Raw genomic sequence first — 20,982 nt, forward strand, 5'->3', positions numbered from 1 at the left:
AAACGCCGCTCTTAAGTCCGCAAAACAGGCAAACAACTTCCCTCTTTCTCTACTCAGCTGCTTGTCAATGATGTGACTTATCACGAACACTGCGTCGGTTACTCCTCTTCCTTTTCTGAATCCAAATTGGCTCTCTTCCAGTTTGGTTTCCACCTCTGCCTTTAGCCGTTCGTCCAGTATCCCTGCATAGATCTTATACAATTTTTAGTATGTATATTTTGAATAAAATATCGAATGTTTATTATATTGTCAAAAATAGCTATGTAAGTTTGTACGTTGATAACGAACGTTTTTATTTTGGTGTGATAAATGATTATCGTTTGTTTCCGGAAAATATATTTCTTTCTTGATGAAATTTTCTATTAAATATTTTTGTTTCGTATTTCCTATCGATTAATCTTACCATATAGTAAAAGTTTTCAAATATTGTCATAACTTAAGATAATAATTTGTCGACATATATAAACTAAACTTAAAAGTGACACAATTATAGTAGAAATATCATTTCACAAAAATATCGTAACTTAAAATAATTAAGATTTAGGTATTTGAGATCACTGAAAGATCATTAAAAGTGCTATAACTCCGCAGAATGCTGATTTTTATAGATTGAGAATGAATAAAAAGAAAATGTCATTCCCATTTTATGTGTATGAGCATTATGTTTTTTCTTCCATAAATCTGATTAACACAATATTGTCGTTTTATCCTATGTTCATTACTACGATATGCCAAATACTCAAGCAATTAGCACTAAAGTAAAAAACAAAAAGACTCTTCCTTACCTTATTTTCCTTATTTTATTAATTCTTAATTTAACAGTTGAGACCAAATACGGAAAAAGCCGGTTGCTTGATACGTTGTCATGGCGAGCACTGCAGTTCATCTCAATGCTGCTCCAAAGAAAAATTCATCGAAGATTCATGTTCAGACATATCAACCAAACAACAAGCACAATCCATAAACAAGAAACTAGAAAAAAAGCAAGTTATTCCAGCTTCCACAAACATCGATCTAGAAAGGTTTACTATCTATGACGAAGAAGGTTCAAAATCATGTCAATCGAACGAAAATCTGCCTGACGGAAGTTCGTGCCAGCAGATAGATGAAGATACATACAATAACAAAGATAAAGCGATTGATAACAGTCTTTATGCGATAAATGTAGTAAATGTTAACGATGGAAATTGTGTTTCGTGTATTACGAGTCACGATGAACAGAATTTAGAGATAGTATCTTAACTTTTAATCCTGCTGAAATCTGCGAATTTTCATATTTCAATTGTATTTATAAATAATTAATGTAAAATTGAATGAGAAATCCTGCATACCGATCTGTGTATTTTGTCTAAACTGAAAACATTTTTAACATTACAAATATAATTGGGTCGAGAATAACTGGAAGAATGTACACCACGGGATTAGTTGATATATTGAATTTTTAATTGAATGAAGTTTTAGTTAATTTAATTTAATAAAATTTAATTTAATATAGATAACTATGATAAAATAGTTAATTTAATTGTATATTTTACATTCTCAATGATAAATATTAATACGAGCAATAAAATAGGTTGGAATTAGAAATTTTAAAATGAGGTGATCTAATTTTAAACCGTTATGGCCCTAATGACCCAATGTTAACAATCAATGTTGATTTTCAAACGAGTTATATATAGAGGTGCGAGGAAGTTTCCGGCAAAATAGATTTTTCACTCTACGTTCCAGAAACAATATTTTAATAAATATTACTAGACTTCCCCAAAAGTTTGTAGCGTTTCTGGTAATAATCGATATTAAGTTTTGCTTTATATTTCAATAGAATGAAAGAGGGTTATTTACAGTGGTTAAGAAAAGTATTTGCATACATTCTCATTTTTCATTTATCAATATGAACAGAAAGACTGGAAACTAGTACTAAAGAAGCACTTAGAAGCCACTGATTATGTATTTCCATAAACTGAAAAGTACGAGGAATATTATAATGATGTAATTATGTTATAAATATTATTTGTTACATTTACTTTGGAATTTACCATTATTTATATGATATCTGTATACATAACAAATAAATTTATGAAAATAAGTCACTTTTTTCACTAATCATTTATCCAAATAACAAAGTTCTTAAATCTACAAAAATTGCAATTGATTAGTTTATCTTTTGAGAGGCAATCTTCAAGTATCCTAATGATTTGATATAATTGACATTGACATATTTACGATATGTTCGCATCTAAGCATAACGACATCTTTATTGTTGAAAATTACCAAACTGCTATTTATTGTACATTTATACAAAGCAGCCCATTTGTATCATTGTTGTATCAGTACATGTTACGCACTTATTGCATATTATGTACTATATATTACAATGAGTACTATATTTTGGGTATTTTATATGTTTTATATATTATGTATATTCTATGCATTTTTGAATCCCCAAATTTTTCATAAATGATTAAATATGTGAAGTTGTTATGTGCGAAACGCATTGTTGTTTGGTAGTAAATGCAGTTTCACGAATCACCCGAAGAAAAGTCTCTGTATTAACAATTTTTGACACGCTATTACGACTGCAAAAATAATAATCTATATTAGTCTAGAGCTATAATAGTTGAATTCGGGAGTCGATAGAACGATAAAACGGTTGATCACTAGCGATTGACAAAGGTGATAAGCGCGTGTTATTGTTTGTTCCACGTCTTGTGAGAGAAGAAGGGAAATAGAAGGTAGAAGAACAAAAGAAGATCTAAAGAAGGATCGTCTAACAATCGCAACTATCAACAGTGGTTACATCGCGGCTCTTGCTCAGCACCGTATCCAGTCGCTACGCATCTGCGACCACGATCTGCGCGACTCGAGTATAAATCGGATTTTGGTTCGACTCCTTAACAAAAGTCATACATAAATTTTGTTATTATGTTATTATTAGTTTATTTACTATTTTTATGTTAATATTGTTATTATTAGTATTTAAAGCCATATTAATTGCAAGATTATTAGCGATTACTTTAGGTTAAACAATAGACATGTGTCATTGTGGTATTTGTGTACAAAATTTTAAAGGGGTTTTGTTTTCAACGTTAAGACGCTAGTATTCCAATGCTTCACTACGTATATGCAGAGTAAATAACAATGATTTTTTGGAACAATTGGAGACATGCGAGACCTACAGATTTAGATGGATTCCAAATCACTAGAAATTACGTTGAAATAAGCACAACAGAAATAAATAATAAAATTACGAATAAGTTGAGTTGCAGGGCTGCCGACCGAAAATCGACTGGAATTCGGGGTTTAAACCGAGAAATTTTGTCCGGTTACGAATTCGAGCCACATCCAATTAGGCTAGCATGGCTTTAACAAATTTTATTGCCTTAGAAATTGAAAATGAATTGAAGATGTTTTTTATTCTCTTAAATACACGATGCTGCTCTTTGTATTGATGACAATCTTTATGAACGCGTTTAACGTGTTTTGGTAATTTATTTTATCAAACATTACAATAATTTTCTTTTAAAATATTGCACTGAGCGATACTTGTCAACAACTGAAAATTGAACTAAGTTCCTGTAATTTATTGAAACACAAACAGTATATACCAGAATAACTGTAAGAATATTGTTCGATATCTATTACTAAACATTTTTTAATTTAATTTTATTTATTTATGGTCGCATCTATCTCTAAGGGTATTAGTTGCTAGTTAGGTTTCACCTTCCATATACGCACAAGATTTTTATGATTTACAGATTTTTCGAAGTGTTAGGTTCATGGTGAGAACGAGCGACAAACGACAGATATAATCAGTTGCAACACGAAATCTTCTAGACAACATACTCACTTAATTTTAAATCAGATTTAAAAGTTTTTTAAATTTTAAATTAAATTATTGTAAGTTAATTTAAGTATATTTACACATATAAGTTACTATGTACAAATATATATATGTCGTTGATGAAAAAACACCGGAGTCTTCCTTTGGAACTTTGGGAAAATCCCGTAATATTGTAATTTAGATTCTACCATAGCCATATTTAATCAATTGCCATTCAATCCGATTGTATTTATTCGAGATTTGTAATAATGAGCTTGGGCTCGAGGCGACAATCAGTCGCCAACGTAGCCGCGGTCAAGGGATGAACGTTTGTCTAACAAAGTATGGAGTAATAGTATAGCTCTCCTTAAAGAAATAGTTGTAGCGACACTCGACAGTAAACATCTCAACGGTCTCTGTCCCGTGGCTCGCCACACGCAGGCCCTATTCTCCGGGTAAGATGATTACCAGATGTCGATGCATCTCCACAGTACATATTCAGCTAGCCTAAGGACCCGTTATAAATCTTAAGATTTAGTTAACTAGAGTCCTTCAAACAGACAAACAGTCTTTGTCCCAACTACGGCAAGATAGGGGAAACCTACTTTCTCAGGAACGACGTTTCCCGCTAGCAACTTTCCCTACAAGGGCGGCTAGCATCCTTTTCTAACCACCGATATGGAAATTGACCAATTAACAGCAACGTCAATTTCCCTCATCTTCCGAACGAAGGCATTGCTCAACGAATCCGATGATCTTGTGCCCTTGGACACACCCCATCATAGTTTTCCTCTGTGGCACCATCGCGACGGAAAGTCATTCTCTCTTACGATCTCATCGACGAGAAAGAATAACGTCCTTACGATCAGTGAATATTTCACGTTTTGTTAACCAAGACTTAGATTTTGTGAGAACATACATCTATTATCCCATTGACCGCGGATTCGTTATCGAACCTAGGATCATTGTCACCCACGTCTCGAGTATCTAATTACCACGGTTACTTGTCGATATTTGTAACAATCATATTTGCACTAGTCAGTATCTTCTCTATTGCATAACGACAAAGTCTAACCATAACGAAGATTTGTTTCACGCCCTTAACCCCAACCCTAATCATAATGCTAATCCGACATCAGAAGTGGGATCAGTGCCGGTTATAACAGTGCAAGAGCTTACGACCATCGTGTGCGAGTTAATTCAGTCGCTAGTGCAAAAATCGAGTGCGGAATCTAACAATTTTTCGCTACCGCGTTTCAACCCTGAAACCACGAGCACCGACCCCGCTGCATGGTGCGCGGCTGTCAATCTGATTATGGAGGAAAATCCTTTACAAAGCAGTGCTCCGAAATGAAACTATAATTTCGATAACGAGCGTCGAGTCGATTTCTACTTAGTGGATACGTCAACTGGTAGATCAAGTCACCTGGGTGAGTCGTTTCCATTTTACTCCGATTCTGGAGCCGAGTGTTCACTGATTAAAAAATCCGTGGTTTTGAGATTTTCTGGTAAAAGAACGATTGATATAGCAGCAAAGCGAGGAATAAGAAATGTTTGTATTAAATGTACATCTCAAATCTTGTCCATTGTATGTACCAATGGTTTTACATTGTAGATAAATTCTCATGTCCTTCCTGATAGTTATTTAAAATATGATGTAGTGATTGACCGTGAAACTTTAAGTCAAGATTCTGACGTAATGTTACGCAAAATAGCCTCGCTATGTGTTAAACAAAATAATTAACGTCTGTAATAAAACAGCTCAAAACGAGATCGATATTAATTAAGTTGACACTGATGTACATGGTAATGATCACAGTCGATTAATTTCTCTTCTCGAAAAATTCAAAGATTCACTCGTTACGGGTTTCCTATGTATTCGCGTAAATACAGGCCAGTTAGGAATACGATTAATTGATCCTAACATCACCGTACAAAGAAGTCCTTATAGACTTAGCGAGGAAGAGCGCAGAATAGCACGTGAGAGAATAAGCGAATTAGTTCGAGCAAAATCATAAGGCCTAGTAATTCACCGTTTGCGAGCCCTATGCTACTCGTGGAGAAGAAAGATTCCTCAGATAGATTATGTGTAGATTTTCGAGGACTAAATAAAGATACGGTCGCGGATCGGTATCCTCTACCTCTTATTGCGGATCAAATCGCGAGGTTGCGAAAAGCGAGATACTTTATTCATTTTTAATTCTACGGAGTATACAACATTCGTTACCTCCGACAGGCAATACGAGTATATAACGATGCCGTTTGGATTGAAAAAATGTACCGTCCGTTTTTCATAAGGCCATTCTCAATGCCTTGGACGACCTCGCCTACTCGTACGTTATTGTTTACTGGATAACGTCCTAATTATTGCCGACTCGATAGATCAAGCCATAGAAAGATCGGATACGTTTTAAATACCTACGTAAAAGCCGGATTCTCTTTTAATTTTTCCAAATGCTCTTTTCTAAAGACATTGATACTCTATCTTGGTATATGTGATTCATAACGGAGAAGTTCGTCCCAACCCGGGTAATATACACGCATTGAATTCTTTACCTGCGCTAACGACCATCACGCACCTTAGGCAATTCATAGGTTTTTTCCTCCTACTTCCGAAATTCCTCCCAAATTTTCACAGGTAATGGAACCCCTGTATGCACTTACTTCCGGCAACAAAAACATAACTTGGACAGATAGGCATGAAAAAATAAGGCGAAAAGTAATTTCTGTTCTGACTGACGAGCCGGTGTTAATGATATTCGACCCCAATTATCCGATAGAAATACACACTGACGCTAGTCCGGATGGATATAGGGCTATTTTAATGAATAAGATTGACGGTAAAACAGAGTAGTAGAATACTGTAGTAAGAAAACTAGTCCCGCGGAATCCAAGTATCATCCGTATGAACGAGAGACATTAGCAGTTGTAAACGCCGTTAAACGTTTTCGCCACTATCTACATGGACGAGAACTTCTTGTTATCGACTGTAATTCTTCGTAGGCATCTAGCAATAAAGTGAATTTAAATGACAGAGTTTACAGGTAGTGGGCTTACTTACGAACTTTTAATTTTGATATTATGTATTGAGAAGGCAAACGAATGGCTCACGTAGATTTCTTCTAGCGGAATCCCATAGACATGGATCATAGTATAACTAACGAAGTCGCAGATAAAGAAATTAATCTGTTTGAAATCTCAGGAGATTAGCTATTAGCGGAACGACGTCTCGATCCCCCAAATTCCCTAAATCGCCAATAAATTACAAAACGATGAGCTTGCGGAAGGCGTCGCAAATACGTACGAATTACGATCCAATACCTTTTACTGTAGAATACGAAGAAAAGGCAGAACTCTCTGCTTGCTCAGTGTCCCGATAGGTTCTAGGTGATCCGTTATTAATCATGTGCATCAGTCAATTATGCACTTAGGTTGGGATAAAACGCTCGAGAGGCTGTACGAGTATTACTGGTTCGAGGGAATGGCGAAGTATGTTCGTAAATTCGTAGAGAACTGTCATGCTTGTCAAGTTTCAAAGGCAAAAACACAAGCTGAATTACATCCTATACCAGCATACCTTGGCATACAGTGCACATGAACGTAACGGGCAAACTAAGCGGTAAAAGTGATTTGAAAGAATATGTTATTATTTTGGTTGATGCTTTCACTAAATTCGCGTACCTGCATCATACTTGTAAAATAGATTACCTTAGTATATTAAAGCGCTTAAATCCGCTATATTTTTATTCGACAGTCCCTGCCGGATAATAGCAGATCAAGGAAGATGTTTTACGGGCAAAGAATTCCAAGATTTTGTCAAAGTAAAAATTATTAAACTCCACTTAATAGCAACCAGTGCTAGTAGAGTCAATGGACAGGTAGGGCGTATTATGGGCACGCTGAAGAACATGTGTACAACAATAGAAATGACCCGGCGGTCACGACATGACGGGATTGGGGAAATACAATTGTCCTTGAATTGCACCACCAACCGCGTGACTAAATCGAGTTCTTTAGAATTACTAACCGGTAAAACAGTAAGACCATACGATTTGTTGCTACCCGGCAATATTGAAGAAAGAGAAGTAGATATCTCCAATGTAAGACGACAAGCAATAGAGAATATGGAAGTTAGTGCCAAATACGATAAAGACAGATTCGATAAAACCAAAACTAAAGTTATAATGGTTAGGTTTAATCACGGTGATTTTGCATTACAAAAAAAAAAAAAAAAAAAAAGAAATGAAGAAAAAAACCGAACCAAATTAGATCAAAATTCCGAGGTCCATTTGTAATAGCAGAAATTTTTGAAGGAGACAGGTATAGCTCGAAAATATTAGACGGTAAACGATCATACACAAATACAGTCATAATGGATTGAAAAAAATGCCAGATAGTTGTATTCCTGCTGAGTTGGATGTCTGTAGTGATGACAACAACAGTGACCATGACGATGTGAGTACACCGGTTTCAGAGGATCATTAACACTATGTTAAATGCTGTGGTCATAGTAATACACCCAGTGTAGCGTCCGGCGCTTTCGTTCTACGTCCAGTGCAGCGTTCGGCGCTTTCGTACTACGCCTAGTGTGGTGTCTGGCGCTTTCGTATTACGCTCACTGTGGTGTCCAGCGCTTTCGTACTACGCCTAGTGTGGCGTCTGGCGCATTTGTAATATACCCAGCATAATAGTGCGATCCAACAAACTGAGATTCATCCGTGTACGAAATCGAAAATGATCGTATATATATTTCATATATATTTCTTGTGTAGTGATCAGTAAGAATTCGTTAACTTTGAAATAACAAATTAGTTTATATCTATAAAAGGATATATGAACACAACCCGTAATTTAATATTATAAGACGCACGCATGGAGACGATAAGCTTGTATAATTTGTATATTAGATTAATCTGGTATTGGATAATCAAAAAAGCGTACGATATAATGGACATATTATGTATAGCAGATATCAATTACGGTGTATGTGTTGATTTTGCTAGATTAGTTGGTTTATGCCTTTTAGGAATTGTAAGAAGTGATTCACTCTTTCCTTCTTATTTATGACCGATTCGAGATTACTTAGAATGCTATAGTATCTTTTTTGTTTTGATAGTTTCAACAATTAATTACAGTTTTGCCTGAAAATAAGTAACACGCTCCAGATTGGTAAGTTGCTTATTACAAGACAGAAACCAGTTGTATATTACAATGCAACATGTAATATACAGATTATTCGGCTACATGCGTAAAAAAATTTAAGAGATGATTTTTGAAGCTAAAATAAGATGGAAATCAAGAATTAAAAATTTGCTTTTTCGTTTTTTTTTTTTTTTTTGGTTATTGACAATTAAAAATGAAGCGAAATATTCCTGTGCGCGAGTAAACCTCCTTACACGAACGAAAGTAGGTCAGCCTAAGCAGCGAGATGCACAAGTATCCTCAAATCGAACGATACATGTGCAGCAGCTTACTTCGTATAAGTAGAGAAGAAACTTATGACATTTGAAGACGTAAATCATCCTGTACGACGTTCTGTAAGAAAAATTGTAGATTAAACATTATACCTGCCTACTCATTAAAATCCATAACAACGTATCGAAAACCGCCTCATGGTATTTTCGAGTAAAGAAAATTAATGTTTTCTCTAATCCTTTGCCTCCATAAATAATTAAGAAATAATAGTACATATAAAAAATGTTTACACAAATTTCATACACGCATCGCGACTGTCCCGTCCACGGGTAGTATTTGAAATTGATATTTCACCCCAATGAGTCGTAATTCACGATTCAGAAAGTTCGGAAAAGAGCAGAAAACGATCGTTATCGAATTCGGGATCTGATGGAAGAACAGAACCTAAACGCAAGGACAAACACATCCGTAAAATGAAGTGGTTGGTGAACTGATTGGATCGTCGATCGTAATTACAAGTGCTACAACTTTGTAAATTTCTGATTCATTAAAGGATGATTTAGCTGTCTGCACATGGGTGAGACGTATGGATTGGCGGAATAATTTGATTGTGACGGTCGATCGGCGTTACTCAGACTGATCACAGTTTATTGTTAAATCGTGATATGATATACGTACACAGGTCATGAAAATGTGGATGGAGATATAAGAAGGAATGGATCCAGTTCTTGACTGTGCTATAAGAAACGCGCTCGGAAAAACGTATTGTTAAAAAAATTCAAGTAATCGTGGAAATTCGATATTACGGTTTGAGACGAGGCTTTAATCGGTATGGCAATCGATAGGATTGATAATGATAAAATCGAGCTTGCTATGTAGCCTGGTCAACAAGTAGTCGCCAACGAGTCATATTCATATACAATGTCGATACTGACGAGCAGACCCAATGCAAACGAACATCAGCATACATGAGAAACGCAGAAATCACGTTTGATTACGGTCGTGAAAATAAATAGATAGAATAAAAGCGTATAGAGTATAAAATAATATAAAATAAATAATATAATTATAAAATAATATATAATATAAATAATATACTATAAAATATAAAATATAGATAATATAATATAAAATAATAGCATAAAAACGTAAAAAAAATTTTCCGTCGAACAGTACAATGAAAGGGTCTTGCAGCGTAGAGCCACAGCGAATATACCTCGTTTGAGATGGAACTAAATAGGTTCTTGTATATGCTAGAATACTTTCAGCATTTGGCCGCATGGTGTAGCACCTATACTGTGGAACAGCTAAACCTACGGGCGTGGGTACTTCCATTTCCTCTCTATGTATATCAAAAACACTATCGAAATCAGAAGAATCACGGAATGTATGTTATCTGATTATCGTGAAAGTTTAAAATCTAGAATATAGATTTACGATGAACTAATATTCGCAGTAATGAATTTTTCTACTTCTGAATATGAAGCCTATATCTTTGTTTTTGCAATAAAATAGTTTAAATATTGAAATCGCTTTCTTATTGTTACAAAACCTTCAATTGTTAAAAATTATTTCTGTCAACATAATTATGTCCTGTATATTACTTTCCTCTAAACTTTTCCCAAGATTTTTCCCAATCTATATTTTCTCCCTTGAAATGTTTGAAAGAAAATATATAATGTAGATAAATATAGTGGATAAATTTTCAATATCAATATATTCATAAATGAAGCTTCATACAATAAAATGTTTGAACACTTAACACAGGTTGTATTAATTCATAAGTGGCAATTACGTTGACCCCTAAATACATTACAATATGAGTTTAATAGATTATGCTATTACCACTGGTAGATAGATGACCAGAAATAATCGCAATGTTAAATAATTTTATACAAAGTGGATGAATATTTGATATTTTTAATGCCCAGGGAAATTGTGAAATCATTTTCTAACATTCCCAATTTAATGAAATCAGAAATAGGAATGCTATAGTGATACTAAGTTTATTTTACTTAAAACATTCTTTAAACTTGGAACAATTCTAGTGTCTGTGTTTTGTATTCGTATAATTAGTGGACTTTTAAACATTTATGAGAAATTTAAAAGTATAAAAGTGGGCAGAATTCACATAATATGCAAAAATATATAAAATATACAATAGTACTCCCTATAATATTTAGCAAATGATAGATAGATCATTCTAACTAAAGATGAAAAACGACAGATTTAAAAAGATAAAAAACATACCATGTAGAATTATTTGTATAATTATCTTTATAGGTTCAAATTTGAAAACGGAATAACATCTTTATTTATTATTATCAACGTTAAAAAATTACAATTAGTAAAAAGCTAAAAGCTTGAGAAAAATTAATTTTTGTTTAAACGAAAAACAGCAGAATACATCATTACATTTTTAAGTGATTCTTCAAAAAATTAAATGGTTAACCAATATTAACTTTTAAGTGTTCTAGTTAGAAATGACTATTATACATAATATAAACATTATATAATAACAACTTTTAGTTACCGGTATTCATTATCAATGACGGAAATTGTTTTTAGTTATCATAACCGTTATTACCAACTTACCTACCATATCCGCTATTCATATTAATCAGTATGAATAAATGGAAATTTATTTGCTTACCAATAACCATTATCGACGATGAAAACTTTTTTCTGATTACTATAGACCGATTTAAGTAATAATGGTATAGAAGATAGAATCCTCTATCCAACAAGTACGGTAGAACTCCCTGTAACATGGCAGACACGTTCTGCTTTATGCGAATTCTTAATGTTATATGGTATCCACAGCGCAAGAAGTAAAATAAATTCCTTTTTGAAGCAACATAGCTAATTCTGTATACAAATAAGCTCAAATAATAGGTGAAATGTTCCTTCTCGTAAAAAGGTTAATACGTATGTATGATCTTTGTGTCAAGTTCAAAAACCCATATATTTGCATGTCAAGAATGAGTCAATTTTGAAAACAAGCACAGAAAGGAAGAACAATAAATCAATTATTGCCTTGTATGTTTAAGGCAATAATATGCTTCTGTACCTCTAGAATTTACCATCGCGTAAACATATATAAAGTCTTTTAAAGAAATTTTGCAATCTCATTACACGAACACCGCGCTAAGCGGTATTCTATTATATGTAATTGTTTTTAGTGCATAAGGAATAGAGTGAAGCGGCAAAAAGTATTCACATGTATCCCTATATCTTTTGCCAATATTTTTTGTAGCCATTGTATATCTTTTGACGAAAAATATTCACATTAGACACTTTAAAAACAACTAGATACTAAACATATTTCATCCGATCAAGCAGCGCGAACATTAGTAAATATTGAAAAGAATGTGTGTACGTAGACTTACACATCAAAGTTTTCGAATAAAAATTCTGTGTACTATAGATAAACACCTTTATATAGTTCTGGTGAAATTAAATAACTGATATTTATGTTTAGTCACGAAAGCCCACATTACTCTACATATTATCTACAAATTATGTGTGCCTGATTTACCAAAGAAATTAGAAACGCACTTTGTTACAAAATTATTTATGCTTACTTGGCAACACTTTTATTACTATACACATTATTACTAATGTTTCTAAACAGAAATTAAAATATTTACTTCATAAAATTCTTGAGATAAAATTATGGTAGAAATTACGAAACCTTCAATATTTCTAATGCCAAGGAAATTTCAGGATATTGTTGATGTTTACGTAAGGGGAGAGGGGGGGGGGGGTTAAGTATAAAATTATAATATAATATTAAGCCTACAATTTTTATAACTTCATGTAGATATAACAGATGTATGTAATTTTTATAATATTGTAATTTATATCTTTTACTTAATGAAACTGAAAGTAAATAAATTACTTTATATTTTAACAACGTTATATCTTAATCTGTCAAAAAAGTTCGTAAAGCTAACGCTTTTATTATAATATATTTGAGGAGCGCATATAGACTTTTGTGATTCATGGTAGATATATCAAATAAAACACTAAATATATTTATTCAATCAAATAATTTATTTCCCAAGTACATTATTATCGAAATAACGTTATTTAAGATAAAGGAACAAAGAAAATAACAAATAAAGTCAACATTTCAATTTGAAAAATTATTTAAATGAAAGCTTGTTTTGATAATACTCAATCTTGGTAGAAATCGTCATTGGCGACATCGGAGCTTCGATTCGCACGATTAACTTTGATCATTGGAGCAAATGAAGGAGAAGAACGTCGTCTCCTGGATGATGTCGTCACCGATAACTCAGAGAACGAGGAATCGGTCGGGGTGGGGCCTTGTTCATGGAATCATGGACGTGCGTAACCCGTTCGTTCGCTCGGTTCTTCAGTGAGAAAGCGCGCGTGGAATGCTTTAGTCGTGTAGTATCGTGTATTCGTTCCGACGAGTGTTTCTATATGAATGAGGTTGCCTTACTATATAAGTTCTTTACAAAAATATGAAATGACAGGTGAAAGAGAAAGAGAGAGTATAGAGTAAATAAATAAAAAGGTGCACAGTGTGATAATAAATAGAGAAGATGAAAATTGTACAAGTTTCAAGATCCATCGTGTTACTCGTTGTGCTCGTGCTGCATCGAGGTAAATGCTGTTTTGCCCGTCGTCTATATTCCCCTGGCGATCGATTCGTTGTTCAGTGAGGTGTCACAATCACGTGGCCACTATTGAGTCACGCTTGTGAAAACAGGTTACTGTTACGTGCCACATGTCGTCGTAACTTCAATCGCATACCTGTGGGCATACCACTGCACAATAATTTACTACATTACTATACAAGGTGTTCCAGTAATCATGGTACAATTGGTAAAACCGTAATTCTACGTGAAAAAATTCAGTGAAAATATAGAATAACATTTTTTCATACGGCGCGACGCTTTGTTTTCGATAAAATCAAATTTGGAAATTTCTTTGTTATATCTGAACTTATCTAATTAAATACCGGATGGATATAAGTAAACAATCATCAGAAGGTCATTAGGTCATTCTACGAAGAAGAATAAGTGAAAAATAACACTTTTCTGCTTAAGGTCTCATTTCCAAGAAAATAGCATTTGAACATGCTTAGTTAAGAATTGGCATTGCCATGCGTACTTGATAACTTTTAAAATTTCATTTGTTCAAAAACGAAGCGTTCTATGAAAAAATTTTATTTTATATTTTCGACTTACTTTTCCACATAAAATTGCCTCCTTGTCAATTGTACCATTAACACTGGGACACTATCATTGATAGGACACTGTACAATTAATGAGAACTAGATCGCGGATATTTGTGATATTTCATAGTCTTATGAATATGACTAGGGAAATGGAAGTTAAATAGAGATTTGTTGATTTAAAAGATAACAGTAGTAAAAGAATCATTTATTAACTTGTTTGAAACGCAATTGAAGTATAAATTATTTAATGAGAAGTTATTACTTTACAAATAAATATAAAAAATACGTTCTAGCAAATATGTAAGATCATGTAATAGAACAACCTTGATCATGCGAACTAGTCACAATTTATTCTGTTCTGATAATCAAATAACTTTGTTAATCTTTTATATGAGAGATCATTTATTTTCAATTACTCGATTATTTGTTTTTGTTTATTTATTGTATAGTCGTACTTATTTAGAGCTATTTCTTTAGGGAATTATTATTATATTATATCCTATAGGAAATATTATTAATATTATTTTCTTTTTGTTTCGTTATACATAGCGTTTCGTTTGTTTGGATATTTTGTGGTATTGAGTAAATTCCTTGTATTCCAGTATCACCTTTTAGGCTTAAATGTTGATTGATTTCCTTCTTCGAATTTAATACAAATTTTAATGAAACTGTTGTAAGTGCTCAAGTTTTGTTAAGTTAGTTGGTCAAATTTTATCCAAGATACTCTTTCCTCGTATTTTGCCTTTCCTCATATTGAGATTTATGGTTAGGAAACAATTGCATATATATATACATATTGAATATATATACTGAAAAAACATATATGTATATGTATATATATATATATATGTTTTTTCAGTTCTGTTTTTAACGTTACCAATATAACAAAGATAGTCGAGTCTCATAGTCATAACTGCGTTAATGAAATTTCAAAATGTTTCATACAACATAATATATTCGTAAAGGATATTTAAAACCGCGAATATTTTTATAAACCTGTTTATACTATAATGTAAAATACCATTTATACAAATCTGTTGGGGATAAGCAGATTCGTATGACCAGGTCATTCGTATATCGTATGTATATAGTACAAGTTCACTTAATTTTCCCTTCTTACAACATCTGTGATTTTTCGGACAGCTAATAGAGTTTACGTTCATATAAATGAACTCCACCAAACATTTGCTCATAAATATACATATAATAATGTTTCGAACCTTATGATTTTGGAACCTTATGAATTTGTGTCCACAATAATCGTGTAATTAATTAATACCGCGTGATATAAATATAAATAAATAAAAAAAATTAATTCGAATAATAAAAGAAATCGAGAAAAATCATTTCGATACATATAAATAGACACAAATACATTCCATTCGTTCATGTAATTGGTATGAGTGGTACTCGGCAGTTCAGATAATAAAGATTCAGTCAGCGTTCAGTTATTCAGGCATTAATTGTAAATAAAATTTCGTTGACATAGTTAAATGTTAAATACTTAACGAGTTAATATAAACCAAGTTTTACTGTATATAAAGACAGACCGATCTAAAAAAAACGTTTGAAACCACTATCGCATGAATCATACAATACTTTGGAACGTTTTTTCCTGATTCGCAGATATACTAGTTTCGATTGGACTCTCTCGTACTTGAAACGGGAGAACTGTGGACAGAAACGTGTAGTTAATGCGTAGCAATCATGCAAATTACATACGAGAAGCATTTGAACATTATCTGTTTCTTAACGAATCATCAAACTCCTGGCGCTTTATACGTTACAATAGGCAATACATCAACGATATAATTTACGAAACGATAACTTTCTGAGATTATCATTTGATTATTGAAAATGTTTCAGTAAACATCTTTCAGTGGCATTTTCGTATAATGTAATTGGGACGTTCAATATTTGTTTTGATTAAATATTTACAATTAATGAGAAATGTTAAAGATATCCCTAGATATATTCGTTTTTATTGTTACATAGAAAGTGACATTATATAGAAAATGATTTGTGCATTTGAATCATGTAGAAGCTATATTGACTAACTGGAAAATTGGAAAGTAGAGTGATTATATCCCATTATTACAAGCATTATTTCTTCAACTTATCTTGAAATTTACTGTTATTTATATCACTATATTATTAGTAATATTTCATATTGATATTAGTAATCATGTTATTTATAAATGAAATTATGGAAATACCATATTTATATTTTAAGAATTAAATATTAATTGTATATTGTATTTGAATATTGTAATTGAGAAATTAGTAAAAAATGGAGTTGAAATCAGTTTGGCTTCTAAGGAATTTATTTATCTACACTCCCGTTGATTGATCCCGAGTATGGGACACCTATTATTTTCATTCGAATTGATAATTAATCCAAATTATCAAGAAAACCATTAATCGATCAGAATTTCATATTCATGCAAAATTGCAATCCGGAACACATAACAAAAGTTTGTCAAAACTATTTTCAAAAGTCACAACAATGTAGTAATTAATTACATGACTCACATATTTTCCTGGCCTATTTAAAATATTTGAAATAAATTAGATAGGGAAAGCGAAAGAGTCTATAGAAACCTAAATTTGTATTGTAAAACCATTCGTAACATGCGTAGGATCAAATAACAAAAAATAGAATAATACGAATATCAAAATTGATCGAAATATATTATTATGTTTAGCGATCAAAAACCGTAAAAGATATAGAAAAGGAAAGAAATTAATTTTATCCTACCAAGTTCTAATGAGGTTATTATACATAATCTGGATAAATGTTGGGACAGCCAATCCTTTAATTCTGTTTCAAATAATTGTTCTGTATTAATTAATGAAGGCTGTACTTTATGTCAAATATATTCTTTAGAAAAAAGAAAATAAAAGTTAAGAGTAATTATTTCGAAAACTTCCACCATTTCAGATATCGATGATTTTTTAATATGTTATTGGAGGCATCTGAACAATTTTTAGTCTTATTGTCAGTTTTCGCAAAAAACTGTCGGTACAACCACAGTGAATTCTGGTGACAATTCTGTGTCCGTGACAGCGTATGCGTTAAATATTGATTGGAGTTAGGCAGCATCACGGTGTGGTGACCAGATAAAATAACGCTTAATCCGAACCTAATTCTTATCATTTGTTTATAGTTTATATAGGTTGGGTCATCCGCTGTCACGGACATTATTTGTAAACAATTATAAGCAGAATTCATTGTAGTGATACCGCCAGTTTTTTGCAAAAATCTCGGAAACTAAGAATCCGAGGATAGCACGCAAAGGAAAAAGTTGTTTGAAATGTTGATTTTTGCAATATATTAAAAAATCATCGAAATCCAAGATGATCGCAGTTTTCTAAATAATTATCCTAGAATATATCAATATAATTGAGAAAAGGAATTGACGATTAGAAGAAAGTAAATGAAAATTTCTTATAGTTTGTATTATTGTGGTTTACTATTATATAGGTAATTTGCTATTAAACGTTTTTTATATATAATTACTGCTATAACAGCTTTTTCTAAAAAAACTATATTAAAAAAATGAACAATCTGCGTTAGCGTGGAATAATCTCAATTGAAGGACACCATCAAACATATAAATATTAAAAACATACAAAAAGTTGTCGATAATGATCAACTAAAGGTTTCGAGTACCAAATTGTAACTTTGTTTTATAAATGGTCGAAATGTATTAAATCTGTTAAATTATAGTTTGATTAATATTATTTTCAGGCAAGATATAAATATTAAATGTTTTATTAAGTCATTTCATCTACAACATACATATATATTATGTACTTATAAAGTGGTTAGTTGTAAATATCTCCAAAGAAAGTGGTTGTGATAAATATTGTAAACTACTCATTTCATTTAGGTCGAAATAATAGTTTCACAGCAATCAATTACGATGTTTCATCGGAATGCAACATGTATCCCAATGAAAATTGACAAATTTACTATTTGGGTCTAAATGACGATGTGAAGTGGTCTTGTGCAATGTAAACGATAAAATTTATTATCGATATCCAGTCGTGTGAAAGAAGCGTTAAGAAGACGATATCTAATTGACATGAATTCGTGAAACTAGCGATGAGTGATTACATCAAGTTCAATACGTACTCATAAATCTGAATAAACTCAAGATTTACTTCATACAGTTTAAATATAATGTCGTAAGTAGATTGCAGATTTCTATGCATTTTTGAATAATTTACAAAAACTAAATGCAACATTTAGAAAAACTAAACATGAAAAAATTAGGCTATGATATAAGATATTTAATATTTAATGGATAAAACAAATTTTTGTCTAAGTTCTATTAGGTGGTAGTTCGTTTTAGTATATTTATAAAAATATCAATTATTATTTTTTGTTCTATTGGAACAAAATGCATCGTACATATTCAATAAAATAATAATAAAAATAAAATGTTGTACAACTGTTACTTCCTAATAAAACGAAAGAAACTTTTGGGACCATCTAATACATTCGATATACAGTAATTTTCAATTCAAAATATTGAACATGGTTTGGAGTAATGTCTATAAAAACAGTACTTTTGTTCATGAAATGTCGAGTATTAGGTAACGGAAATCATAATAGTAATTATTTGAAAATGGCATAAAACAAGCCATTATCAAATAATTAATAACATAAAGCAGCTCAATTTAAAATACGGAGAATAAGTTAACAAAAGTGATACAATTGACATCACAATCTAGAATCCAGAATATGCTTACTTTGTACATTTTGATGATGGTTCATTCCGGAAAAGAACAATTTTCTTGTTACTCGATCACAAAAATTGGCCATCTAAATTCATTCGTGAAAAGTAGCATATTCAAAAATATATTAACAGCTTATACTTATGCTAATACTGAAATAACATTAGTTGAAATGGAACTTCTTTCTGCCTAACTGAAATCCGAAAAAACGATGCAATTTAAATTTATGAACAAAGACATGTTTACAACGAGAACAGTTACGTGAGTTCGAAACTACGAGTTCCTTGTCAGAAATTCTCCATTCGCTTAAAATCGCTTTTCTGAACTATCTTCTTAAATAGTGACAAAAGCAAACGTTCAATAAAATTGATCCCATTTATCATTTGTATATAGATGTAAATTCTATAGAACCTTCCTAAATTTATTAAAACATTTCAATGAAATGGTAATGGTTTCCGAATTCTCGCGATTGATATTTGCAAGAGATTTGATTCGTTCGATTATTGAAATAATTATTGAAGTAGAGCTTTAATATTTGCGAGGTTGAAAATCAGTGTGTGAAAATTTTGTAAATATATACTTGGCAAGTATAATACAACACCTTATTTTCCGATCAAACGCCTCTTTAGCAGTTTCTACATTTTATTTTCGTATTATCAAATTTTTGTAATCATGTACAAATACTATTAAATGATAGGAAAATGTGTGCCAATCCCTTTTCAAGCTATTATATATCCATAAAGCGAATCTTGTGTATTGGATTTCGATTTATTAGTATCTATATATGAATATTGTATATTAAAATTGAACACATCACTAGTAATAAAACGCTTTTGTGGGATATAGCACAGTTTCGTTCGAATTGGATAAAACGATATCATTTTCACTGTTTTCCAACATTTTTTACAAATATTAATATTTCTATCAATTTTAATTTTTACTTATGTCACTTTTCACCAACTATACAATATGTTCTTAAGGGACCTAATATAATCGATAAATCGATAATATTGTCAATATCAGCAAATATTAAATGTTATTTAAGATAAAATAATAAAGAAAATAATAAATAGAATAAAAATTTTTATTTCAACAATTATATGGATAGAAGTTGATCTGACGTGCTGATAATTTTGTTTATTCAGTCGATGGTAATCTGTGTGTCCAAACGACAGAAAGGCACCATATATCTTATGCTATTTAATCTGCGAGAGGCCATTCGTTTTTCTCCGTTCTTTATCATTAGTAGGTTGAACAGTTCTTATCAAGACTTCTCAATATACAACAAATCCCACGTCTTGTGTGTACACAAAATTCATGTTTTACATTATTTTCAGCGTTACCTTAAAGCTTTTGTTATCAACTAATTACTAAGAATTATTTAAATCGACTTAATTTGACAAAAACAATACATATTTCTCTTTTAAATTTGCTGTTTATTTAATAAATTATTAGTTTGAGATTCTATTATCACTGGTTATTATCAGTGTAAAAACTTTTAAGGTAAAAGTTGTGTAAATTAAATTTGTTTAAATGAAATAATAATTCTAAGAATTGTTTATTATTAAACAAAATGGTTGCAAACGATTATTTAAATAATATGTCATTTTACTTGCCTATACATATAACTTCGCAATAATTATATGTTTAATTTATTTGAAAAACTATTAGAAGAAAGCTATCAATGACATACGAAGGTCTACTTTTCTACGATATGTCTCACTTTTTTCATAAGCATAATGTACACCTAAAAGTACAGTGGCATCTTTTAAGATAAAAATCTATAATTTAT

At 31.7% G+C, this 20,982-nt stretch overlaps 2 protein-coding genes and 1 long non-coding RNA gene across 13 annotated transcripts in view; 2 read left to right on the forward strand and 1 right to left on the reverse strand.

Annotated features, from left to right (window-relative positions):
• LOC122566550 (zinc transporter 1) overlaps nucleotides 1–2,086 on the forward strand; it is a 32,979-nt gene extending 30,893 nt beyond the window's left edge. For all 8 annotated transcript variants that reach the window (XM_043723978.1, XM_043723973.1, XM_043723975.1 and 5 more), the window contains one exon: nucleotides 823–2,086. In XM_043723978.1, the coding sequence (XP_043579913.1) occupies nucleotides 823–1,242 (420 nt within the window). In that variant the 3' untranslated portion in view covers nucleotides 1,243–2,086. The remainder of the gene's footprint in view (nucleotides 1–822) is intronic.
• Nucleotides 2,087–13,270: 11,184 nt separating this feature from the next.
• Nucleotides 13,271–20,141, reverse strand: LOC122567058. Its single transcript, XR_006316682.1, has 2 exons — nucleotides 13,823–20,141; nucleotides 13,271–13,683 (listed from the first exon to the last, which is right to left on the reverse strand). It is a non-coding gene; the product is annotated as an uncharacterized LOC122567058 (long non-coding RNA).
• LOC122567051 (vascular endothelial growth factor receptor 1) overlaps nucleotides 13,618–20,982 on the forward strand; it is a 50,401-nt gene continuing 43,036 nt past the window's right edge. For 2 of the 4 annotated variants that reach the window (XM_043725136.1, XM_043725137.1), the window contains exon 1: nucleotides 13,619–13,870. In XM_043725136.1, the coding sequence (XP_043581071.1) occupies nucleotides 13,810–13,870 (61 nt within the window). In that variant the 5' untranslated portion in view covers nucleotides 13,619–13,809. Of the gene's footprint in view, nucleotides 13,871–20,982 lie in introns of all 4 variants that reach the window. The other 2 variants (XM_043725139.1, XM_043725138.1) reach the window with 2 other exon arrangements.

This window comes from Bombus pyrosoma, linkage group LG4, assembly GCF_014825855.1.
Source record: "Bombus pyrosoma isolate SC7728 linkage group LG4, ASM1482585v1, whole genome shotgun sequence".
In the NCBI taxonomy this organism is placed as follows: domain Eukaryota; kingdom Metazoa; phylum Arthropoda; class Insecta; order Hymenoptera; family Apidae; genus Bombus; species Bombus pyrosoma.